The 27,005-nt window shown below is 36.1% G+C and overlaps 1 protein-coding gene across 7 annotated transcripts in view; it reads right to left on the reverse strand.

Moving 5' to 3' along the window:
* NEBL (nebulette) overlaps positions 1–27,005 on the reverse strand; it is a 240,161-nt gene that overhangs the window by 58,955 nt on the left and 154,201 nt on the right. For 6 of the 7 annotated variants that reach the window (XR_006168529.1, XM_042817110.1, XM_042817106.1 and 3 more), the window contains 5 exons: positions 22,075–22,179; positions 19,954–20,064; positions 13,376–13,486; positions 5,570–5,671; positions 3,876–3,977 (listed from right to left, as the gene is read on the reverse strand). The exons of the other annotated variant lie outside the window; for it this stretch is intronic. Coding sequence is in view for 5 of the 6 variants with exons in the window: in XM_042817110.1 (XP_042673044.1) it covers positions 3,876–3,977; positions 5,570–5,671; positions 13,376–13,486; positions 19,954–20,064; positions 22,075–22,179 (531 nt within the window). In the remaining variant the exon portion in view is untranslated. The remainder of the gene's footprint in view (positions 1–3,875; positions 3,978–5,569; positions 5,672–13,375; positions 13,487–19,953; positions 20,065–22,074; positions 22,180–27,005) is intronic. 7 annotated transcript variants of the gene reach the window in all.

The following is a 27,005-nucleotide window of genomic DNA, read 5'->3' on the forward strand; positions in this document are numbered from 1 at the left end:
TTGTGGAACCTTATCTACAAATTTCATCATTAAGCAAAAGTTTACTTTAATGAGGGTTTAAAACAATAGTTGCTTACTGATCACCTTAATTAAAGCCTTGAGCTTGTTTCTTTTTTTTTCTTTTTTTTTTTTTTAGCAGGGGTTAATTTAAAAGAAATGTGTGGAAGCTGCTTTCTAATCACTGCTAAAGAATGAACAGATTTTGCAGGCTTTCAGCACAACAACATGCCTGAAGAGCCCAACTGGAATTAAATAAAGCCTGGATAAACAAACTTCTCATTGGCCTTGCACAAAGCCTATAAAAGTCAGAACTGCAGCTGGACAGAACAGTATCTTTTGAAGTTTTGCAGCAACATTCCTAAATCAAAATCTGTAGTTCAAAGCTGTTCACACAGGGAGTGTTCAGTTTCAGAAGTGGGTGACATCACCCACTGTTCAGATTTACAAAGAAACTACAAAAAATTGAATCATTCAATCACTGGGATCCCAGGATGAAGCAGACACTTGCAGCTAAAGCATTTCCTCATGACCATATGAAAGCGTATTTTAAAAAAATAAAAAACTTGTAAAGGACATAGATATTGAAGGAAATGTGATGTAAATAAAGAGCTGAATTAAAATAGTGGTGGCTAAAATCTTTAGCAGAACTTAATGCAAAGAAAAACAGAAAATCCTAGTCCACTGATAATCTCAGAGAAAATTTATCATGGGGGAAAAGAAAAATCTACCTCTAACACTTTCATCCTTGAAACAATGCACCAGAAAGAATATAAATATGAATATTCCAAATTATCATAAAACCAATATTAAGCAACAAGGGGAAAGCTTCATATCAGCAGCTCTTTGAAAAATCTCATCAAGTGATGAGATGACATAAAGAAGATATAAGGAAGAGTTTGATTTAAAAAGAAACGCAAAAAAACAACCCAAACTGTGCTATGTACATTCAGCAAACTGACAAGCTTCATGTTTTCACAAAGACTAACACAGCTTCTGTTTCAAATTTGGTTTCAAATCAACAGAAAGAAGTTACATTATGCTGAGGGTAAATATTCTAGTCCTAGGCTGCTGCTGTTATCAAGACTTGGGTTGTTTGGTTTCATTTTTTGTTTGTTTGTTTTTAAAGAGAAAGAGAAAGTACACTGATTTGGTACAGCCTTGAGTACCAGCCAAACATTAACACGGTTTTCTTCACTTTGCCTTCCTCATTGCATTGATTGCTTTCTCCCTTTGTTACACCCACACTGCCTGACCTCTTCATGCTCCTGTTCTCTATACTCCCTAAATTACCTACCCATATGCATCACATTAAAACATGTTATCATCTTTTCTTCCTATTACATCCATCAAAATAGTCAACTTTGCTAATTTACTGTGAGGGTCAAATAACTAATATTTTTCTGCATGTCATAGCTTATAGATTTGTGCTATTAAGGGAGATTATCAACTTTCTACACAAAAAGTTTCTAGAGCTCCTATTTGCTGAGAAGGAAATTAAAACCCTAAAACCCAGAAAGTCTGGAGACAATAAAGAGATCATTAACTTCACTATTTTAAAATCTTATAATTGTTACAAGCCTGTTTCATGATCCCTACATAAAGAGGACTGACGAAGCTGACATACATTTAGTGCACTTCCTCTCCTACAGCACAGGTGCATTCTTCATCCTGACCCATCACCCTGCTTCTTGGACACAGGGGTCATCATAATTTTTCTGTGGTTATGCAGGATGCTTTGATTTACAACCAGTGTGTCTAAGTGTTATAATGATTCAAACAATATATAAAAACATTAGACAACTCATGGTCACTGCCTTTCCTTCAGAGGAGGTGGGGAATTGCTGAATGCACCTCTCTGCTGCTGGAAGCAGCTTAATACTTACAGCTTCCATGCTACACTACACAGATGGATGGCAGCAGAGTGTCAGGCTGAAGCCCAATCATTTTTATACATGTCCAGCCACATTTTTAATAGTATGTGGCCTATCTCACATATTGAAAGCAGCCTCATCGGATAGTTGATTAGAAAGTCCCTTCCAGCTGAACTACTCCATCAATATAAGACTGAGGGGAGGACAAAAGATGAAAAGATGCCAAAACTGGGATCCAGGCCCTGTCTCTGTGTTTGACCACTAAGACAAATAAGAATTATTTTTACAAACAAACTGCAAGCTCATGGTATCAACTGCTCTCTCCTCTTCTTGACACACCCTCTGCACAAGTTAAAATTGTCACCAAATAATTCCTCCTGCAGAAGAATCTCAACTATAAGTGGTGCCATCCCTGTCCCTGGATGTGAAGAGATCGTATGATAAAGCTACTTCTTTGGCAGGAACAGCATTCAGTGTCCAGGAGAAAATGCACTTCTATCAGAAATGAGATAAAACACACATTCATTAAGAATGTGATGCAACTGGCACAGCACTAGCCTTCAGGAAACCAGAATCAAGGTGGGGTTTTTTTTGTTATTTCTATTGCTGATTAAAAACTCTGGTACCAAGCATAGTGAGATAGCAGAGCTATTGGAAAGGGACCTGCAATGGTTCCCTTTGTGACAATAGGCAGCTGCAACCCCACTACATTCTGAAACAAGTTGTAATGGAATGTGTGGCCTGCCATTAGGTGGAAATAACAGATGTCACACGCTAAATTTGGAGATGAACTCTTTTAAAAAACTGCCAAGACAAGCACCTGCCTTCCCTAGAAGGGACACCAAATTCTGGACAGCACAGCACTGGCTCTTCCTAGAAAGCGCAGGTTGACTTCCCAGTTTGCATGATACCAAAAACAAAAGACCACTTGAAAGTTAATGATCATTCAGTGAAACAAGAAGTCATGCAATAGATATCTAAGGGCAATGTCTGTTGGCATCAAAAGAAGCTCAGTCCCTTGTAGACAGACACTACACTGTTCTGCAGCTTGTTCTCTATGACATATTATTCTCATTTTATTCTAGTTCTAAAGACTTTCGCCATCTTGCCAAATCATAAGGAGCTGTTATACAACGCTGATCTGCAGACTGTTCTAGTCCACTCAGGTTGTTTGCTTTTATTCCTATCTGTGGGAAGACTGACATGGCCTTCTCCAATCAAAGGGGGTAATCCTCCTCACACAGGAGGGTAGAATTTGTTCCTTGGTTTAAAACAGCACTGAGTGTAGCCTGGCAGGGTTATTAGCAAGGATTATGCAAGGTACTGTTAAAATTTAAATTAAAAATAAAAAGCAGGTCAGCTTCTTCTCATAATGTGAAGTTGATCTGTAGTAGTAGAAGAGCCGCAAGAGGAAAAGAGAATATTTATGTTCCAGCTTTTTTTCAGTTTTGGATAAAAATGACTTCTCCATTTTTCTTTTTTTTTTTTTTTTTTTTTTTTTTTTTTTTTTTGAGGTTAATATATAACAGAAAGTAGTACATAAAAGCTTCAGTTTCAGGGGGAGGAAAGGCAGGCGGTTTACATGTCAGGCCAAATTCAGATCCCATTACTCACATTAGCAAGAGGTTACACAAAAGACCACAGTTACTTCAGTGGGATTAATCACAGAGTAAAGTTCTATTCAAACTGAGTGAGTAGCAATATTTGCCACTAAATTACATACAGTTAATATTTTAGAAACCCTAGATAATACGTATAAATATACACCACTTCCACCAAAGAAGAGTTGTAAGAGTCAAAATTCATTGCATTTTTGCATTAAAATGTATATTCTGCTTCCTAGGAGTCTTAAATTTACCAGCCATTGCAATACCATATGAAAAGGGTTTGAGAACATAATCTTCATGCAATTAGAGATAATCATCTAAAAATCTAAATATTTTCTTGAATTACTAGGAATGAGATATCTGAATGAAGTCATTGTAAAATGACAGAAAATCTTACTTGGCTTAGAAGTTTAGAAACTCCTTTAGCATGTTCAAAATCTGGTCTTCCAAGTACAGCGGGTTCCTTGTTCATCTCTCCCCTTCCTTTCTTGTACTCAGCCTTAAACAAATCAAGAAAATGAATATGAATCACTATTACATTGTTTGGACACTTTTTTTTTTTAAAGAAATGTAAGCTTTAAACCTAAGTAATACTCTAGTCAGTTCAGAAAAACAGCTCTTCTCATGCTTCACCTCATTAAAAACATAACATTTATTTATTGTAAAACACAATGCACAGCATTCATAAAATTCAACTTTAACGAAATGCATGAGTTAAGCCTGAGAAATGCACTTCTCCCACTGCTCCCAATCAGGGCAGAATGAGTTACAGTGGTTCAGCACTTCTTAAGGCATGGTCTGCAGTTTACACAGATTATTTGTAGCAGCTGAAAATAGCCTTGAAACAAAACTAGGCTGAGGGGCAGCTTTTTTGAAATACAGGTCAAATTCCACTCTCAGTTTTACCACTGCAATCTCACTGGATGTCAGTAAGGTTGCACTGGTGTAACAGGGAGGAATTAGTCCCACAGTGTTGGTGTTATCTGATCTTTCCAGCTGAATGACTGCCTATGTAAATTGCTGTTTTGTTTTGTTTTTTCAAAATGCATTAGAAAATAGTAGAGATAAATTCACAGTAGGTGCTTTGAAATATAACAAACTAAATTGCTATTGCCTAAAATAGGTTCCTTACATTACTCAGGCTCTGTGAATCATCAAGGAGTCATCTTAACAACAGAGAAAAGGAAAAGATCCAAAGCTACTCTAAGCAAAACAGGGATTTTACAGCAATTTGTAACTGGGCATTGAACATAAGACTTACTAAGAGGTTTTAGTTTTCAGAAAATGCTGTATTCAAAGGTGAATGAATCTCATCTGTCTTAAAGCTGTACTTTCATAAGTTACAACTCTCCAAAAGAGATGCCTGATCAGCCTCACATAAAACTAATAGCAACTGTTTAAAGTCTTGGTTCAGAATTTTTATGTATATATAATGTATACATATTGTTTTATATATACATTATATATATATAAACATTATATAGATACACACATATATATTTATAGAGTTTATATGCTTTCATATAGTCTATAATAACAAGTTAAATAGCATCACACATAACTGCTTCTGCTCCTTGTCCAATCCACTAGCAGATGTCACAGTGGAAGGAACAAGAATTTGAGCGCAGAGCTCAGGGATGGGAGCTGCATGGAGGAGGGTGCTGCTTGCCAACACAGTCTCTCCTAAGGACAATGGGAGCTGCATGTCCCTGCCACTGCTAGAGAGAGTAAGAGGAGGAAAAAGGTACTGGAAGGTGCACCTCTCCCCAACTAGGCTCCCCAACATGACAGCAGATATCTAATTTTTAGAATGAATGAAACTGAAACAAAACCAACTTCACTAAATGTAACATTGTCTTTAGTCACCAGTTGTAAACGTCAGGATGTCAACATCAAAGCAAGCAATCCACAACTTCGTAACATTCCAGGCAAGTTATTTCCCCCCTTCCAATGCTTCCTATCAGATTTGGAGTGGCATGTTTTCTGCTCTTGCTTGGAAATATGAGAATTTCAGAAGCATTCTGAATGATTTGACTGAAATTGGAATAATAATGTCTGAAAAAGTACAAATAGACTATCAGAAGCACATACATCGCTTATTATCTTTGTTATCTCTGTTGCCATCTTTATGTCTGGCCTGTTCAGCACTTCAGTGTATCTGTGAGTATCTTGCACATCCCTCTTATATGACACCTGTCAAGAAAAACAAAACAAAACAAAAAAACAGAAGAAGAAACAGTTTTGATTAAAACAAACAAAAAAAGTTTCAAGTTTATAAATCATCTTTGAATGACCTATCAGCTCAGCAGTCAAATTCAGTGAAACTCCGCCTAATTTATGCCAACACAGGCCTGCTTGACAGAGTTTATTTAGTAAGACCTACACACAGGATAACAGGCTGAGAAAGAAATTCAGAAGCATAAAATACCATATTAAAATGAAAAATGGTTTCACTTGGAAGCATAGTAGAAAATGAAAGTGCTGAAAAGACCCAAATATTAGGTTTTATCATTAAATTTCAGGGGAATTGCAAGAGGACAGTTTTTTGTTTGGGGTTTTTTTTTTTCTGCGCTGTACGCTTCTCTTTTAATATAAATGAATGCCTCCAGGATATGTAGCCTAGCAGATTGCAGCCACACTGATGAGAGCCTGTAACTGTACCACGGTGAACCGCCCTCTCAGTAACAGCCAGTCATGAGGCTGGGCTGTAATTAAATGACACAACCCCACCACAGCACGCTGTTATTCCCTGCAACTCCACTTATCCTCTACTTTACACAATCATGGGAACAAGAAGGCTGAGTGTTCCAGCATGTGCAGCACACAAGACTGGATCTTTCTATTTGTGCAGAAGTCACTACAATAATGAATGGGCTCAGAAGACTGGCCAGAAACCACAGATAGGAGAATCCAAGCACTCACTATTTAGCAAAGCAATTGCAGAAGCAGTCTAGATCTCAGAGGTGCTCCAAAGCTCACAGACCACAAACTATCCTTTTCCTAACTCCAGCCCATAGATTTTTTCCTCTCCCTTGTTTTATAGCGTGTGTCAATCCAAGTCAATTTCCAAGAGCTGTCTCACTGAATTATTCTGAATGATTAAGAATATCATCTCTGGTATTCAAAAGTGTCTGTCAAGTTGAAGTTCCATGCAAAAGTCAGAGGTCATAAAGTCCACATGAGATATTAAGTATAAAAATAATTCCTGTTCTACTGAACAGGTGTATATTTTCTTTTTGTACTGTTTAACAGTGGTAACTGACCTCTCAAAGTTGTATTTCACCATTAAAAAGTCACAGAATTGCAGGGGCTGGAAGGGATCTCCAGAGATCATGGAGTCCAAGCCCAGGTTGCACAGGTAGGCATCCAGATTGATTATCTCCAGAGAAGGATAATCCACAACATCCTTGAGCGACTCCATCATCCTTACTGTGAAGAAAGTCCTGAAAGGTTCACTCAGTTGAAGCTTTATGTACTATAACCAGTATATCCACCTCCTGTTTCCAGTGAACAGTTTTAGTATAGCCACAACGCAACAAATTCACCTATAAGTCTAGCAATCATCAAGAGCAGCACCAAGTGACAAATCTGTAGAAATGTCATGTAAAAATTAAAAAAAAACAAAAAAAACCACCCAAGAACAATGAAAAAAAAAACCTTACTTTTGGCATATATTTTATAGGCAACAGGAAAGTAATATTGCAACCATATGGCCTCAACTAAGTAGACAACCTAAATAGACATCAAACTGTTGGCTGTTTGCCCACAAATAGATTTTATGATTTTTTAACTTACAGTGATTGACACACTAGTGCAATCAATGATAACATAAATAAACAAATAAGTTGCATGAAAATAGCCCACCTATCAATAAAATAAAATCAAGGCTCCAGTTTCTTTTCTTTATTTATTTTTAAGAAACGAGATGCATTTGCAATTCAGGGCTTTACATGAATTTAGTTAATTATATGCTGTTCATCCTAATGACCACATGAGGTGAGGTGAAAACCACAGAAGCAGCTGAAACAGGTTTGTGAATAGCACCCTATCATCCATGTAAATTGCAAATTAAAGACCAGCATATGTGCTCAAAATAGAAATTAGGAATGGAGTGAATTTAACAACAGAGAATTGAGAACAGCAGTGATAAAGTTGAGGAAATGTGGTCAGTTACTGCTTCCAAATGACATGATCATGCAGTACATGAAATAATAGATTGTGGTTAATTTCAGGGGGAAAAGGGGAGGAAGAAATAAGACAGTTACAGTCCTTTGTTTTTCTCCATTTTCAATTATATTAGATGCAAGGCCAATTGCTATAGCTCCCTGCATGTGAATTATTATTCTTCCTGCACCTAAACCAGTGTACCTATTACTTATGTCTCAGGGAAAGTCATCTAACATTTTACAAATGTCTGCAATATATATTTGCTCCATTCTGCAGCTTGTCATACTCCAGTGAGAATAAAAATGTTATGCAGCAGAACAGTAGTTTGTCAGAGGTAGGCCAAAGAAAGAAAAAATATGTTTCCCATTTCCTGAATAACCTCAGTCCCTGGATGCTGACCCTTTCCCATTGGGACAGTGTGCTGGCCTCTATTACACAGCTGCTATTCTGTTCCATCCAGTGATTTTTTTTATGGTGCTACAATAGAACAGCAAAAGGGAAAGCTATTCTGTGAGAGCAGGGGAAGAGATGTAGAAAGGGCAAAGCCACCAGCACAGTGCATGCACACACAGGCACCAAGAAGGTGGAAGGTAGAGAAGAGAAAAAGTAGCCTGGTCAAGTAAAGAATAAATAAGGGAAAGCACCCGGAAAGGAAAGAGCAGAAACGCACATGGAAGGTCTTTTCTCCAGATTTTGTTCAGCCCCTCAACAAGAGCTCAGGGCTCAGACCCTGACTAGCACTTCCAGGCATTGCACGGAGCCCTCACTCAATCTTCTCTTCAAAGCGGTGCTCAAGCTCTACCAAAAGACATCACTGGAGACTCAAGAAATGGTCATTCTTGTGAGGAACACACGTCTGTGAAACATCTGCTCCAACAGGACATTATACAGGAAAAAGAAACAGACACTGACATCTAAGGAGCAGCAGCAAGTGATCTAAATGAAGAATTACAGAAGACCAGAGGGAAAAAAAGGACAAAAAGGAAAAAAATACAAATATCAACTAAATATAAAGTGTTTTTCTACCCCTGATTTGAAATTACTAAAGTGGTTACACTGCTGAGTATTTTTAAAGTATCCATAAAACTAATGAACAAAAGCCATTTCCATCTTTAAACCCCAGACACACTCTGAACTGCCAGTAGTTTTTGCAAAGCTGAAAAAAATATTCAGAGTTTCCATACAATGAGCAGGCCAATATAAACAGGGCCCAATCTCCAGCTTTATGAAAAGACATGAGGCCCACAGAGGATAAAGAGAGATTTCACCTTTCATGATGGTACCAGGTCATTGGGATGTACTACAATGCTACACAGTAAACACATTTCAAACGAAACTACAAAAAAATCTCAAATTGTCAATTAACAAATGGAAACTTCTACTACACAGTCACCCAAGCACACCCAGGTTTAAGGGACTCAGACTTTTCTTGCACTACTTTGTCCTCCTCTATTCCAAAACTACTCCAATCTATATCTAACAAATTATTAAAATGTGCACAAGTGGATTTGTACACATTTTGATTTCTTGAGCTTCACAGACATGGATGTCAGGAAAAAGTTGGGTACAACTATCTGCAAAATAATTTGTCTCTTACAGTTTGTCCTTGATTAGCATTTTCAGACAAATATGAGTCCACTTAGTAATGGTCTGACAGTCGTGTCTTTGCCCCCTTTTCTATCATCTGCACTTTGGGGTCCATCAACACTAAGAAAATGACTAACTGGTGACAATGGTCATTGGCAACAGCTTTTCTGATCCCCCATTTAAATAGTGTTGAAAACTGTTTCCCTGCTCACATAGAAAGACAAACACATTTATGGTCCATTACAGATTGATGCAGTCACCCTTTCCAGTAATGTGCTTGAAAATTGATTGGTCCCAATTATATCAGGAGCAAACACATCATTTTCAGCACCAGAAGTGGTCCAGAGGGACCTGTTGACAATCACTGTCTGCAGAAAGTTAGTCAGGGAAAGGTGATTTTTCTAATGCAGATGCTGAATAGAGAACCAGAGAAGCTTGAATTTAGTATAATCTACATCAAAACAAACACCAACATCTTGGTATGTTGAGGATGTTATTTAAGCACACTTGAAATCTGCTGATTTGGTCTTATTAGAAAGTATGTAAATGTATGGTTTATGACAGCACAATATCTTGAACATGGAAAAAATGCACTCCTAAGATACTATGGACTACTTAAATATTCAAATTTAGATGATTAATGGAAAAGTAAAAGTACTGATACCAAAATCATTTGGACTGGAAAGACCATACAGATATATATATAAATATCAAACCTTTGCTCAACTGTCAAGCATCACTGTTTGGTATCAAAACTAAGAGGACAGATACAAACACTCTAACTTCAGATCTGCAAACTGTCTTTAAATGTTCATAGATAAGTCTACTGCAATTCTGCTGTTTGTAAAAAGAGATCAGCACTTACTTCTTTCATACAATGCAACGGCATGAGGAAAATATGTGGAATTTTAACCACACAGAACATGAAAACAGCTAGAAACACAACATTGTTTTGAAATTCATAATACTCAGTGATGGACCAGGTCATAAAATAGAAAAAAAAATGGGATCTGTATCTTCATCAAATGCTGTGTGCAAAACCAAGTGCTTTCTTTCCTTCAGAAACCTAATTGTCGCGTTATTTCAGTGTTTAATTTCTTCTTTTCTTCCATCCATTTGATTCTCATGTAATGTAATTCAGTTATGTGACCAGACCACCACTTTTTTACAGACCACAGTCTAGTTTTGGTTTCAAGTTTGGAAACTTCCAGATGAGACAAATGACATCAGCCTAGCACAGACTTAAGACAGGCCCTAATTTACATTTCTCCAAATGCTTTTGCACACCAAAGTCACATCATTAATATTCACTTCAAAAAACAGAAACATAATTTATAGAGAAAAGTACTCCAATGTGGATAAACATGCTTTTGTAAAGTATTGTATATATAAGCATTGTGTAGTATCTAAATTATTTTTCAATTCCCTATTATTAAAAAACTCACTTTTGTTAAAAGCAATTTTCTTCAGTGGAAGAATGAAGAGAAAAATCTTTTTTTTATACATGATTACATTGTTCAGGAGATTTTATAGTATTTCCCTATTATTCAGCATCAACCCACACTCATACAATATTTTAATGATATTCAAAGTGGTGTGAAGGCCTAGAGCACATGACAGCTTCCAAATGTCAGCACAAATGTATTGTAAGTTGAACACAGTCTTAATTTTTAAAGGAAATTGCACATTTCACAGAGTTGAGTATAAATGTCAGCCTTATTTTAAGCCTAAGTAAATAGTCTTAAACACATCCTAATCCTATTAGATGCAAACCCTGCATGTAAAGGTTGAATTGAGTTGGCAGACCATTGTAGGTAAACATGCATTCTGCTCCCATAGGTATACTGTACAGAGTGGTGGATAAAAAGCTTTGTCCTTCTATTCCCCCAGTAGTTTCCTTCTTTTTACAATGCACTTTCAAAGCTGTGATTCTACAAATAGTCTACATTCTGAAAGAGAAATGCTCCACATCTGGGACACTTGCTATTCCTTACTCTGACTTAAAGATAAAAAGACACACGGCTCTGAATTAAAACTTTTACTTGCAAAGCAAAGAATCCACAACCTACATTAAGCATGGTGCTCAAATAATGACCCAATGGAGTTGTGTATGTCTGATGAACAATAACTGAACTTACAAAACTTGCTCTTTTATGTGTGATACAGAAATAGCTCCATTGCACTATAGCTCCCCATGAGCAACCAGAAATCTCTGACAGATGAAATTAACTGGTTAGATTTGGAGGTTTTGTTTGATTTTTATTTTTTTTTTAAGTTTGTTCAGGCACAAAATACCTTCTGCAGTATTTTTTCATTATTTTTAATATGCTGTTAGAAGTTCTCATTTATCAAAACATGCTTCCCTCCTGTGTTTGCCTCCATTTCCTTTTTTTGCTTGCTTTAAGGATGAAAGAAGATGTAACAACTGAATTTCATTTACTGCCACATCTGTACCCTGCCCTCCTTAACTCTGTTAGCAGGTGATGTACAGCTGTAGAAGGGGAGTAGGTTTTGTGCTAGCATACTAATCCTCAGACCATGATGAATTTGACTCCAAAACTCATCTCATATTCCTGTTAGTCTCACCACCTACTCTGAGAATGATTTCCATCTCTCTTCCCAATACGATTTCCTTCCCTAGTAATCTGCAATCATTCCTAGTTAGGTAAAAACAAACGTGAACTGATGAAGAGAGTTCACATTCTCAGCTTGTATCCTCTTTGAGTCTGACATCCTGATGCTTCCAACAGCAGAGACGGTCAGAGCTTGACAGGAAGAGGGAATTCTGTAATCTAGGCAGGTTGCAAATCTCTTCTGGGAGTTCCAGCTCAAGTATTTCCCAGCAGAAAAAAAAAGTTATTCTGCAAACATAATGCTTCCCTGAAGTTTTCCAGCAGCCTTTTAATCAGCGGCCAGCTGTCAAGACTCTGTACACACGAACATATATCTAACACTGACATTTAACTTTCAGTCTGTATAACCTGAGTGTTTGTTACACTGTCAGTATGGAAGACAGGGTAAACTTAAGATAATTCAAAATGAACACCTTTATTTTCTATATTGTTAGCAACGAAGAAACATCCCATTTGTCTGAGAAACAAGAGAGTTGTAAAATCATCTACTTACCTGACTTGACTTTGTTATCTAAACAGAACAGAACTAGAACACAAATTAAAAGGTAAATAGGTGTAAGCTGTTTATAAGGGCTTTGTGCTCCCTTTGAAATGGTTTCACTGTTCTAGACAATTTTCTCTTAAACTTTACTTTTTTCTTCAATAATCTTTTACAAAAACTAAGACTAACATACATTTTCTTCAAAGTTGTCTTTGTGTAAGTAGAGCACAGCATAAGGGATTGTGAGATCAAACCTGAACTGCAGCTAATAAAAAACACAAATAGTATTATTAGGCTCTTATATTGTAAAAAAACAAAAGCAATTCAAGAAATAAACAAGCAGCAGTAAAAAAATTAATTAATTAATTAAAAAAACAAACACTAAATAGCCAAATAATTTATTTTAAATTATTTAACTAAGTAAATGATAACAAACACTTCAGCCAGTGGCATAAACTAGTATGAAGTATCAAACTCCACTCTATGGTTCTGATTTTGTGACATCAGTCAGAAATTATTCTTTGGAACTCACTGGGGTATGTATTCATGAGACAGGAAGAAAATAATTCACGTTCATAAAAATGTGCAATAGCAGGGCAAAAATTACCCCCCTTTCCTCCTCTTAACTGAATCATCCAAAAGTTGATAGTGTAAGACACCGAAGCTACATCACTGTTCATGCAAACTGTTTTAAAGTACAAGTATAGATTAATTTTAAAAATTCTGTAATCCTTCTTTCTGTAATTTTACTTTGAATCCATAGCTCTTAACAGCAATAAAAATGACTATTAAGGAATGGTAAAAAACACATTCCAGTGCTCTTTATCACAAATCACATAACATCACTCATAGCTTACCTTATACACACATCATGTCCCAAAATACTTCAGAGTGTATAATGTAAAAAAATTCCAATTAATGAAATATGAAAACATTCCATGCCCATTTCCTATCAGTTAGTAGGTATCCAAAACAAGTGAAACTAATTTCACTTGATGAGTTCAACCGGTGAGGTGGGGGAGTACTTACATCACTCTGGTATTTACTGACTTCCATGGCATGCTTAATATCCGGAGGTTCCTTCATATGTGCATAATCTGAAGTTCCTTTCTCAGCATCATGTTTTTGTTTATACAGAACCTGAAAAGAGCAACATCATACTTTAGTGAGCACATGTAATATTATGAGCTGAGATAAATCTAGCATTGTAGTGTGTCCCTACTCAGGAATAAATGTAATTAATTATTAAGCTCCTTAATGGAACCATAACCCTTAAACTATAGCAGCTTCTGCCCAAAAGAGAGACAGATGAGACATAGTCAGCAGGGAGATTTCTCTGAGTCTATTATTGCAGGTTTGAGTATACAGGATGAGGAAAAATAAATATGCACGTACAAAAACAGAAAATTAACCTTAAAAAGATGAGAAGGCAGCCCAGGGAAAAATAAAAGTGAAAAGAAAGCCTTTTTCGTTGCTTTTTTATCCTCAAAATATACTTGAATCTATCTGCTAAATAAGTATAAACTCAGCATTTCTTTTTCTGTATTTATTTGTGCATACCTTGTAACCGAAAAGATTTACATGAAATACTTATAGCCCAAGCATCAATTTCATGCACTGTTAGGAAATTACTAGCATAATATACATTTGGACTAGCCCCAGGTTAACAAAAAAAATAATATTTATTCTATTGTCATCACGGAAAAGGAAAATTGAATTGGGTTGTGAGTTTAAAAACAAATTTATTTTTACAGTTGAAACAGCTCAATGTTGGGTGTCCATCCAGCTTTCACTGTAGTGTACTCCACTTACATATGTACACACTCACATAGTGAAACTGCCTGAAAAGCTGATCTTGCACTTACCCTTGTCATAAGCTTTTAGGCTTACATTAAGAAAATTCACCGGGTTTTGATGCCTGAAGAAGCAGCAAGGAGCAAGTAAATTCATTTTCTAATAGGTCTCAGGAGCAAGCATTAATATAATCCCCAAGAAAACAGCAATTACTAAATAAGATAGAAAGCTGATCAGGAGGAGAAGGATTTGAAACTGAAACCCTACTATATGAACAAAAGCATCAAATTAGGAAACATAAAATGTACCATCTCTATATAGCATAAATCCAACATGATCATGTCTCTGGGGAAACACACACAACTTAAACTGATACAGAAAAAAAAGTTTATAAGCTCCCTGTAAGGATTACATTTTGCATCTGGCAAAGATCTTCAATAAGATAGAAACATTGCAAATATATTATCAGTGGCAAAAGAGTAATTACTACACAAACACGCCACAAAAATGCTTCTTCTACTTCCCTTGTTTTACATTGTCTCTTTTAAGATATTTCCCATTCTAAGAAGCTGACCCAAATGTTATTTTTTTCCAAAACCCCATAATTTATAGATATTGTATTAAACTGTTACTTAGCCACTTTAACATCTACAATTTAATGTTGGCATATGAGCTATGTAGTCAAGATGTTAAAAATCAAAAGCAATCAACTCCCAGCATGAGAAAATTAACAGAAACTACAATCAAGTGTCCACTGAACTTGGGATAGTAATACTTTCTTTAGCTTATAGTAGGAATACCTGAGCTGCTATATTATAGTCCCATTCTTTTTAATCTTTTCACATTAATCTTACTGGCCTATGCAAACTTGAAAGAATCACAGTTACATGGCTGCCTATTTGAGCCTTGGAAAGGTAAGCAGAATATTCCCAGGTTTGTAAATCAGTTCAACACAAACATTTAAAAATGTTTATAAGGATTATTTCATCAGTATTCTTACAACTATTGTTTTATACATTACTATTTATTTCATGCTGAATTTCCAAACTTTAGTTAAATGAAATTTTACTTATTTAATATACAAAAACTGCTGCGAATTTATGATGTTTGCCTACAGTAACAGAGGTGGATGTTGGTGGTATGGCAGTAGAAGCTGCACCTTCCCACCAATACCCCATCACATTTTGTTCCATGAGACAGATGGCAGCAGAGGAGCAGTCCGATAAAGTGGCATCCAATATGTGAGTGCATATGAAGCGAAGGTGAGTAGCTGAAATATTACATTGAGAAAAATTGCACCCATTGACATTCATCAACAGCTGCTGAGTGGTTCTGTGCTTGCAGCAGCCTGTTTGCCAGAGGGCTGTTTGCAGCAGCCTGTTTGCAGGAGGCTGCCAGTGCCATTTTCCTTCTCCCTGTGGGATATACTTAGTCTCCCCTTGGTGACCTGTAAACACAAAATCCTGGCTAGAAGGATGCAACAGAAATCTTCTCTGCCACATCCTGACACAGCTGAAATCTGAAATCCTTATATTAGCTACTTAGGTACCACAGTGATAGTGACAAATAATCTATCTTTCTCTATCAAATAACGTTTTTGTTCTCTTTATATCTGTTGTAGTTTCCATGGAAATAAATAGGAGGCATTCCTTTCTTTGCAACTTATATAAATATGAAATAGTATCTCCAGAGAGATCAAATATAATAGGTCACTCGCATAATATCTGCTCTGTGGTGGTACCATTTAGTATTTCCAGGAACATAATGCATGTAAGTATGACTTCAGGTTGAACTGATCTGTAACTACTCTTTTTTGTATTATTTTTCTTCTCTTACGTGTGTGCCAGTGTGTGAATATGAAGGTGAATTAAGGAATCTTTGTGGTCTTTTCACTTAACTCTGACCCACTTTCTGTTTTGGGATATTATTATATTTCTTATTTTTTATACTTCTCTTTAAAAGTCACTAAGTTGAGCTCTGAATTTGAGTTCCATAACAAAGATTTTTGTAGAAGGAAATGTATAATACAGAAAAGTCCATTTTAATCTCTAGATAAATAATGTGACTACCCAATCTATGTCTGTAAAACAAAACTCAAGAAGTCCAGGAGACTGATACTTGCTATCAGTCTACAAAAAAAAAACTTGAAAATGAGATTTTATGAAATTAAAAAATACTTTCATTAAACAGTCTGACAACATGTAATATGTCTATAAATGATGCAGTAAACTACACAAATAGCTTTATCATACTTAAAATTGTACATCTGAACATGAGAGAAGGAACCTGCCCACAAGCAAGAAAAACTCAGAATCTCTGTAGAAGTTAAAAATATTAAGATTCACTTAGTTCATCATCTTTGAAGACAAACAGAAAATGCTGCTGAGCATTGACATGTAGTTACTATGTGAAATATTGGTCAAAGGAGAAAATTAAACTGCCTTCAGTTTGTGTCAGATTACTCATTTTAGATAAGAAGAAAAACAGTGCAATCTTTTCTTATGACAGAAATGATGAAAGTAGTGATGAAACACATACTTTTATTTTTCAACACTGCCTCCCCTCCAAGCAATTTTAAATGTCTTTATCACTGTTTGTGACACCTTATTTAAAAAAAAAACGTTCTGTGTAAGGAAGAATTCAGAATTGGTGTTCAGACAGGAAAAATACTTGGCACAAAGCTAGCAGTGATCTGAAATTTTCCTCAGAAATATTTTCCAAAGGAAGACTGCAATCTTTCCAGAAAATGACCATTTCCTCTGAGGAAAATCATGTTGAGGTCTCCCTCCCCAGACTCTTCTTGTCAACTTTTTCTTTTTGCAGAGAGCGGGGAAATTGTGAAAGCTCTGCAGGCTGGCAAGGACAGTGAACTCATGCAGTGAGGCGAGTGGCTTCTTCTCTCTGCGGCTTATTCTGGGGGCAGCTATGAAAAGTGAGAGAGAAATTTGGTTGCTCATCCCCATTAAATCTGTTTAGAAGTTTACAGTCCAATTTTCTCCATAGTGTGAAAGAAAAAAATTGAAAAAAGGCACTCAAGTATGTGAGGCAACGAAACCTCACTATCATGAAATGCTTTTTCCCGTATGTGTCCAAAAATTTATACGGATTTCCTTCTCTACATGTATTTATTCCTATCTTCAGGCCAGCTCTACATAAAGCACAAAAGAGCAGACATTGCCTTTACACAAAAGCCAGTAAAAAATCTCTTATTTCAGTCTTTTGTGTATATCTTGAAAAGGGAACTGAGCATTAATCAATATAGCAAACACGCGAGCAAACTCCAAAGAAGGAAAAACAGAGTTGCTGAGTGAGCTGCTGTGAATACTCTACAGCTGCAGCCCCATAGAATGAATTCGTAGCTCTGCTGAAATCAGTGGCAAGCACCCTATCAGTCACAGAATGCAAAGGGATAAGTGGTATTACAGCAGTATTTGTTTTCTGGAGATGACAGTAAAGGGCAGTTTCAGTTGAGCAATAACCTCATGTCATAAAAAAAAGGGAAATTTTCCTGGTTGCCTGAGTTTCTAAGGCATCAGTGAGATCCGAAATGGAGTATAAAATTCATAAATTGGGCTAGATCTAAGTAGGCTAAAAATGGTGCTGCTGGGCTTGGCAGTATAGCAGCACCATGTCAGACACCAGATCCCAAGACCATTTGCCAGTCTCAGGCCTGTGCAGGCCATGATGCTCAAGTCCTGGCACATTGCTTGGCAGATGAGCATGGCCCTGTCAAGAATGTGGTGTCACAGTGCAAGAGAGCATCTCTAAGGTTTGGTTACTGTGTGCTCAAGGAGCACTAAGAAAAAGGCAAAGGTGTCAATTTGTTCTAACAGGAATGGGAAAAAGGACACATGCTCATATTCTTCTCATCTCAAGAAATCAGCACCTATTTAAAATCAATTTATTACAACTGAGAAGCAGACCATGGTTCTGTGCTTGTGGCAGCCTGTTTGCCAGAGGGCTAGCATGGAGGCTGCCAGTGCCATTTTCCTTCTCCCTGTGGGGTACATATAGTCTCTCCTTGGTGACCTGTAAATACACAATCCTGTCTAGAAGGATGCAGCAGAAATCTTCTCTGCCACATCCTGACACAGCTGAAATCTGAAATCCTTATATTAGCTACTTAGGTATCACAGTGATAGGCATAATATGGATTAGATTTGAATACTGTAGAGAAGATTTTCCACTAGAAAATCCCCTAGGATGTCTCTCAAAGTAGCATTAAATTCAGGTCCATTGCAACAGTAACCACAAGTTTAAAAAATGTGTCAGCATATCTCGAAGCTTTATGGTAGTTAAGATTTATAAAGCATCTATTCCTATGAGAATGGTATGAATTTTACAGGAAAAAAAATCTGCTTTAATATAACAGCATATATGCATATTTGTTTCTCTATGACTGCTGGATGATTGAAGAAAAGCTTCAAAATCATCAAATAAAAATGACAGACTTTTCAAGTTTTTTTGATAAATCAAATGTTTTCATTTTTAGTCTTAGTTATTTATATTTTCTGCCATATCACTGATGTTAATTAACCTCATTTACGTAAATTAATTGAAAATATACACATTTGGAGTGAATCCATTAGTATATCCCATAGCAAGCTAGTTAAATAATGTTTTAAGAATCAAGCTGTTTAAAAATGTTATAAAGTTTTAATTTCGTTTATTTCTACTGTTCACTCACATTACAATGATATGTGACACTAATCTTATTGCAGCTGCTGTGCTGATTTAACTTCAAACATGTTCTATTTCAAACTATGAAAAAAAATACATTTCATTAATGAATTTGCTTATTATTATCTTGATTAACACGTTGTTTTAAATCAAGTCATTTCTCTACAAGCTGTCCCGAGATTTCAGTGCTTTTTTTCATCACAGATATTTTCCACTGCTTTGAAAAAAATTCACTTATTAAAATGGATGAATATTGGGAATCTATCAATAGCAGGAGTTTAGGACTGTATTCACAGGCTTGCTTTATTAAACAATACATAGTACTTTTAAGAGAGGAGAAAGGAAGAAGAAAAATGTTGAGATTCTTGGATAAAGAACCACGACTGTGTATCAGTCGTAGTTATGATGAGCAACAGCAAAAATTTACAACTTCACTCATGTTACACTTATTCAATACTCATAATTCCACTGGGATCAATGGAAGCTAAGTGTTACCTGCCTGAAATAAGGGGATTACATATGTAAGCCCCTGGAGCCAACTGAACCAGGATTACTACTTTACTAATTGCTTGCATGTTTTACACAATGTTCAATATACTTGATTTTATAACTTTAATTCTATGAAATTTGTTGTCAGTAGTATGTAAATGATTAGTGACATTGAAAATATTTTTACTGTTCCAAATGAGTGCCTTCATATGTCATTAAATGCTTTTTTTTTTTTTTTTTTTTTTTTTTTTTCTTTTCTTTGATTCTACTTCAAACATTTTAAAAAGCTAACAGAACACTTGAGTGGAAATGGTTTTTATCTAAGATTTGCATATTCTATAAACACAATAAAATGTTACTGAATTCAGTAATCCCCTATGGCATCTATGGGTTGCTAATGGATTTTGCCTGCTTTTAATCTTTTTTAATGTTTATATTTAATAAACTTTGCAAGCCAGATTGTCTAGATTTTAGAATTGGGCAGTTGTTGAAGTTAAGTAGTTATGATAACAAACTCTGGATGATAATCTCACCAAAATAAATCAAGCAGGCAATCAAGTATCAACACAATAATATTGTTCAAAGTAATCATATTCTGCCCTACAATTATTGTACAAATCTTTTTTGTGATTTTAAAGTCGCACCTTGCTCTGCAGCTGAGTTAATTCTTTTGCAAATACACTGTCAATTGTAGCTGGCATCTGCTGATAAAGAGAGTTGGAAAGGTCTTTCTTAGCAGCTCCTTTGTACTTCACCTACAGGGAAAGAAAAAGGTGATGCAACATGAAAAAGTCGCTGGATAAAGTAATCATACTACATATTTTTCCTATTTAATAAAATGGCACTAAGAACATTAGAACTGGAAAAATCTACTGCAGTCTCATAAATTGTCAAGAAAATACACATTTTTTAAATATTAACTTTCAAATGCTTTAGGTGGATCTGTCTAATTCTCAAAGTAATGCAAAGAACTTGTTATTAAATTCTACAACTGAAGAGAGAAGTACAAAATAAAGCAAGGCAGTCATTTTTTCTACATCGTATGAAATCATTTCCAAAAACCCAACTTGTATTTTCTCATTATGTTTTCCAAAATCTTGCACAATGGTAGCAGTGAGACATCAATATAACAGTATTTTACCAATTAATGTGAAGTAGCAATTAAATGCAATTGGAAAAGACAGGATCACTGAAGTTAAGTCTGTCATCTTTTTTACTTAATCTTCTCATGTTGCAGACTCATTTTTAACTCCTTTCTATTTACTCTGTGCTTTCTCCAGTGTTCAGAACTTACAATTCCTCATATAAAGGCTAAAAAATGTAAAGGATACTCCAAAAGTAATGCCTCCTATTTATTTTCATAGAAACTACATCAGAAACACTACTGGATTCTCAGCTACAAAACTCTATTTTTCAATGTAGTCACAACCCTTAGCGATGTGTTTTCACCAGCCATGAAGAAGAGTCTGTATGCCGGGCTCTTAAAAATCTGCACCAGTGGAGATGACCCACTGTATCTGTCAACAATGCTGAAAGCACCACCCATCGCCTCTCATGCTCAATCCACTGGTCTCCGTAATTGTTCAGTACACATCAGTGAATGACAATTAGTGCAATTTTTTTCTGCACAAAGGAATTCAGTTCCACACCTTTGCTTCATATGCACTCCCATGTCAGAAGGCATTTTGTCAGACAACCCTTCTGCTGCCATCTATCACATGGCAACAACACGGAACATAATGTTGGTGGGAAAGTTCCACCTCTACTGTCATACCACCAACATCCACCTCTGACGTCATGGGCCAATGTAATAAAGTAGGAGGCATCACTTTCAGAGCAGTCTTCATAGTTCAAAATCAATGAGACTTTTGCTTCAGATCTAAGTTTTCCAAATTTATAAAAACCATTTCACTTATTGCTGAGAAAGTATCCATATAAATGAAAGACATATTAAACGAGTCTATCAAATGTTATTAGCTTCCTGTGCAATATACAGCTGTTTTTTTTTTTTTATAGTTCCCTTTATATAATATATAGATAAATAATTTGCTAACATTTGTGAGTGTCCCTCAAAACAGAGGCATTTTTTCACTGCTGTTAAGAATTTAAGAAGTGCTCAAGTTTTGCAAAGACAGGTGATGGGACACTAGAGGTCAGTAATTTACTAGATAAACCATCCATCATATTATTGCGTTTAATGTATCTCACTGCACTAAGACAACAATGGGATAATATGAAACACAACCTGCTTTAAATTTTGAAAAAATACAGATATAAAAAGCTGAGAGCAAACTGTGGTCTATCATTTTGGAAGCTGCCATTTTTTTGCCATTACACATGGATTTGCTCACTTGCAAGTGAATTGATAGGTGACCTATGGATGGCCTTCACCTGATCCTTGTTCCAATTCCCTTATTGAAGAGCGGATGTAATAACACAGCAACGGGTCTAACAGTGTAGTTAGCAAAGCTCGTCAATGCAGAATAACTAACAAGAAATCCTTTTGCTATTCCTCAGTTGACCAAAAAATAGCACAGAATGTCTCAGAGTTGTTAATAAAACATATTTTAGAATCCTGGAATTAAAAGGTTATGTAAATACATGTGGGTATACATTATACACTAATTATAGTGTTTGAAATCACATCAACTTTAATCAGAATTATGTTTAAAATAAGCCATCCATCCCCTGCTCATAAATATAATCTTTAATTCACAATGTTTTTACCAAGAATAAGAAGCAAAGAGAATTCTTTTTGTTCTTACCTCAGAAATAAAATCACCAACACTTTTCACATGTTTTAGCTGAGGAGTGTCAGGTACAAATATGCACTTGCCCTTAGATTTTTCAAATTCTTCTTTGTAGTGTACCTATAAAAAGAAAAAAGAGAAGATCAGTTGTTCATAAAAACTGAAAAATATACAATGGCTAGCTGTATTTCATTTACTTATAATAATAAAGTGCTCAATGGCTAGCAAACTTCTTAAGGCCATGCAGGGAAATATCCAGTTCTCATACAGAATCAGGAATGTAAAAGTCATAGAGCTCTTTAATATTAAAGATAATAAATACATTATTTTTCTCTACATATACAGCACAATTTTTCCACTGCCCACAGATGTTCTGCTCATCTAAAGAAAAGAGAGATGAATTGAGACTTTTCTCTTTGACCTCACAGATAAAATTGTTAGACTGGCTTCCAACACAGATCTTGCAAGCCCAGAATCTGGATAGCATAATCAAACATCTCTTTATAAATCCAAGAGTTAAAGGAAAAAATTCACCAGTCCATTGCTAAAACACTGCCTACAAAGCACCCCTATGGTTGTGACATGCAGGTAATATCTGAGTCTCTTAAAAAGCCAAGAAAATTTTATACCATCCCATCTCCTAAGTTGTGTACATATACAACTAAAAGCATTTTCGGTGCAAAACACTACAGTGTATTTTGCAAAAAAGCAAGAGCTTATTTTTTTAAAAAACGACTCCTTTTTTCCTACCAGACAATAGGTACAGCTGCAATATGCAGTTATCTGAAACATCAATCTGTTGATGAAGTCATGTCAGAGATGGTTTTAACTAGTGAGACTGAAGAATGCAACATCTATAGACATAGTGAATGTACAGGGAATCTTTACTACATACAAACTATGAAGAAATACTGTGAATACAGCAAGATTGATTAAACACATTCTATGGGCAGACAATTTCTTTGTGTAGTCCTTACTTTTAAAGGTACTCCCAATAAGTAGCCTTAAATGATTTTACTGAGGTGTCTTTATTTTCATATAGTGTAGTTTAATTCCGGGCAAGTTGAATTATTTAGGATTAAGCTTTCCTAGTTACTATCTGCTACCATTTCTCTAACCCCATTTTCACATTCTGCACAACAGCACCATGCTTTTATGCACTCCCAGCTTGCTGACAATCAGCAGACAAAGCAACATGACCATTACCAAAATATGTGTTATTAATTTCCTCCTTCTGTGCATTCTTAGTGGGTATCACAAGTTCCTACAAAGTGACTTGGAAAATTATTCATGAGGAATAATGGTAGTTTACACAGAATCAGCTCTTGAACTTTTTGATTAAGTTTTTTGTCCTCCATAAAATGAATGCCAAGTTCCCTTCAGACTGTTGACCACATAATCACCACACAGGAAATAATTTTGGTTACAGTGAGCTCATCCATATTTGGACTACTAATGAATTTACATCTCTTTACTGAATCACATAATCCCCCTTTATGAACTACAATGTATTCTAAGTAAAAAATGTTCAGGAAATAAAGGTTGTAAAATTACTGTATATCATCATTTCACTCAGGGCCACATTGATCCAATAGTTCGTGTAACCTCTGTACATGTCACTGTGCTTCTAAGTAACCACAGAATGACGCACAAAAACTGCAGTGTCATGATATAGATGAGCAGGTGCCTATACAGCCAATCTGTGTGCATGCATGCACACGCTTTTAAGGCTGTGCATGACGTGAGGTGTGAAGGTTCACATGAATGGCTTAAAAAGCACCCTTAAAGAATTATGGCTATTCACAGCAATATGGTTGAGGAAGACTATAGGATTATCTATAGAGCTGTCTACTGGTTAGGTTTGATGGAATTCCCAGTAGGATGCCTGTAAAATTGGGGCGCTGGCAGAGGACATGGAGAGCCGTGCTGCTCACAACTTAGATAAATCACACACAGATAACTGAGAGCTAACTGTAATTGCATCCATTTTAATTAGAGTAATAATTACATTCAAAAATCAAGCATAAAAGCCTCCTAAGGTATCTTTTAATTGGGGGGAAGGGGACTAGAAGATATAATCAAAGCCATTCTGCTGTAGAAATCCTTACAAAATAATCAGAAGAAATAAAGGAATAATGTCACTCCGTTATTACTAATATTTATTATGGTAGTCCACACAGGTTCAAATGAGTTATTTAAAAGGACATACAACAAAATCTGTGTGTCCAGTTTTAATTCAGCACACTTCATTCTGTTACAGAAGTGTTTACATCACTTAGAATTAGGCAAAGGAAGACAAAATGAGACCAGTATAACACAGTCATGATGTGTACTTAAAATGTCTATTTATTTTAAGTGAAGTAAGTGGGACACTGAAGCAGCTGGCTATGACAGAACATAATCAATTGCTGGAAGAAATATGCAGAGAATTCATTATTTTCTGGAAAGTTTACCAGATTATCTATAGATAATCAAACAGCTAAAATATTGAATAGGAAATTTTGCCTTTAAGTGACTTACCATACACTCTGTCTAGGTTGAGTAGGTCTGGTAAACTTTAGAAAAAGAACAGATAATAGGAAAAAATTGCAAATGGTGGCCTACAGCCCCCACGGCCCTTTTGATATACTTTCGAAGGCCAATATCTCACTAGAGCCTCTAAAGTTTTTAAAAGCTCTCTCCTGATCCCTTTCTCCTCCCCGACGCATCATAAAACTACTCTGATCAGAAGCACAGCTATCCAGTAACACTGGATTAAAATTCCTAGACAATTACCAAAAGGATAAGCTTCAAACTGACTTGTTTGTTTTGCTCAGTGAATGCTATTTGGCTAAAATCAAACTTTATCAAAGATCATCCAATCTTCCTGGCTCACTAGGAGAATTCATCTTGTCCATAGCTTGCTCCAAGAAGAAAAATTCAAGTGGTATCAGCCTAATCCAAGATTAACCCAAGCAGTTAACTTTCTTTTACATTCAGGGGTACATATTTGTCTCATTCAAATATGAAAAACTGTTCTTCATATTTTGACCCACTTATGATATGAATGGCGATGTTTACCAACGTGCCATGATCCACTGTAGAACTGTCATCTCTCAAGGATCTCATTAGGCTTGGAAGAGGCACAAAAAGGCCTGAACTTTCTCATCTAGCTCTTAGTCTGGATTGAAAGAGAACTTTTTTTCCACTATCATTTCCCTATCCAATTCTTCATTTCTTAGTTTATAATCTTTCATAGCAGTGTAAGAACTGTGTCAGATCACAGATCTATCTAAATCCACTTTCTGTGGCCACAGAAAACTAGCAAAAAGTGTGAGGACAAGCATACAATATTATTGCCCCATAGCATTCTACTAGTCAAAAGAAATTTGGACCTCAAAGTACTCCTGAGCTATAGGCTCTGACTAGAAACGGTGAGCCCAGAAAAATAACTCTGGCTGAATTAGGTTGTCCCAAGCCTACTGATACCTGAGGAAGAGCACTACTACTACACTTGGCTCTATGTCTCTTTAGCTCTTCCTTTATGTATCCTGAGGCAAAGCTGGCTCCCATACAAGGATACATAGATAGTGATACTATTTTTGCTCTAGGTTACAAAAAGCACTGATACAACACAGGACTAAAATACAGCAGAATTTTCAGAAGACACAGTATCTGCTTCTACCAAAAAGCATTCACATTATTACACTGCATATTCAGACCAAAGAAGAGATGACAGGATACTAAAATATAAATAATACAAGTAAATGGATAGGCTCCGTTCTAATACAGAAGAGAGAAGGCCTGGAATGGAAGATAATTCATTTAGATCAAATATACATGACAGTTTTGAAAGCATCAATGAAATAAAATTGTATAATAGAGGAAGATTAAATGAAATGGCTTTAGGGAGAAACAATTCAGGGGTACCAGAGTCACAGAACAAATATCTGCCAACCTCAAATGAAGATGGGGATTTCCTGAAGAACGGGAGCACACAAACACTTCCCAGCTTCCCCCTGCTTACAGTTCAAGCCTGAGAGTTGCACATACACTCAGGAATGCCATCACGACCATTTTTTAAAATCATATTGCCAAACTAAAGTCAGCCTGAAAAGAATGCAGGGTGAGTGTAATGCAATCACAGTATCTCAAGTCACAAGTGCTCCTGTTAGTGTGCTCTCATGGAGGAGCTGTGCTGGCAGGCTACCAGACTGTCAAGGACAACCGCCCTGTCCCGTGGTCCAGAAGGACAAGAGCTGCTGTCACAAAGTCACTGTGGGGCAAAATTGCAACCCCCCCCCAAAAAAAAAAAAAACACTGTGCAGCTAAAATGAACAGATATTCACCAGCAATACATTCACACAAACAGCAGTATGATCAAAGATTCATGCCAAAAAAAAAAAAAAAGCATGAAGAATATATTAAAAGTTTTGAACATTACTGTATCAAAATGTAAATTCCTTGCAACTGATTGGGCTCCTCTGTGAAGTATGCAAGGTAAAGAACCTACTACAGAACATTACTGGTCACAAGAAATTCCAGTTCATTCCCTAAGCATACACACATTCCATCCAAGCCAATTAGAACACGCCTACTGACTTCAGCGGAGGCTGAATAAAGCCCCCAAAACGAGTGTCATTTTTTAAACAAAGAACATCATCTTTGAAATTAAATTTGTTCTGGACCATTACTTATTACTACAGTCTTGAAAGCATTAATGACACGTTGCCATTATGTTTCACATCTCTCAATGAAAATCGAAAGCATTTGCAGGCTAAATGCAAGACAAGCTTTCAGCAAAAGACCACATCTCTACACTGTTACAGGTTACAGGAACCTGGCTTAACTTAATTACTCACTTTAGCTCCCAACACCCTGAAGAAATTTAGAGAAAATACAATTAACTGCTAAATGTAGTGTGTAAAAATCACCACCAACATTACCACTAATGGGTACACAGCACA

The sequence above is a fragment of the Centrocercus urophasianus genome, unplaced genomic scaffold (assembly GCF_019232065.1).
Source record: "Centrocercus urophasianus isolate 14NV4802_14NV808 unplaced genomic scaffold, USGS_Curo_1.0 seq_16, whole genome shotgun sequence".
Lineage (NCBI taxonomy): Eukaryota > Metazoa > Chordata > Aves > Galliformes > Phasianidae > Centrocercus > Centrocercus urophasianus.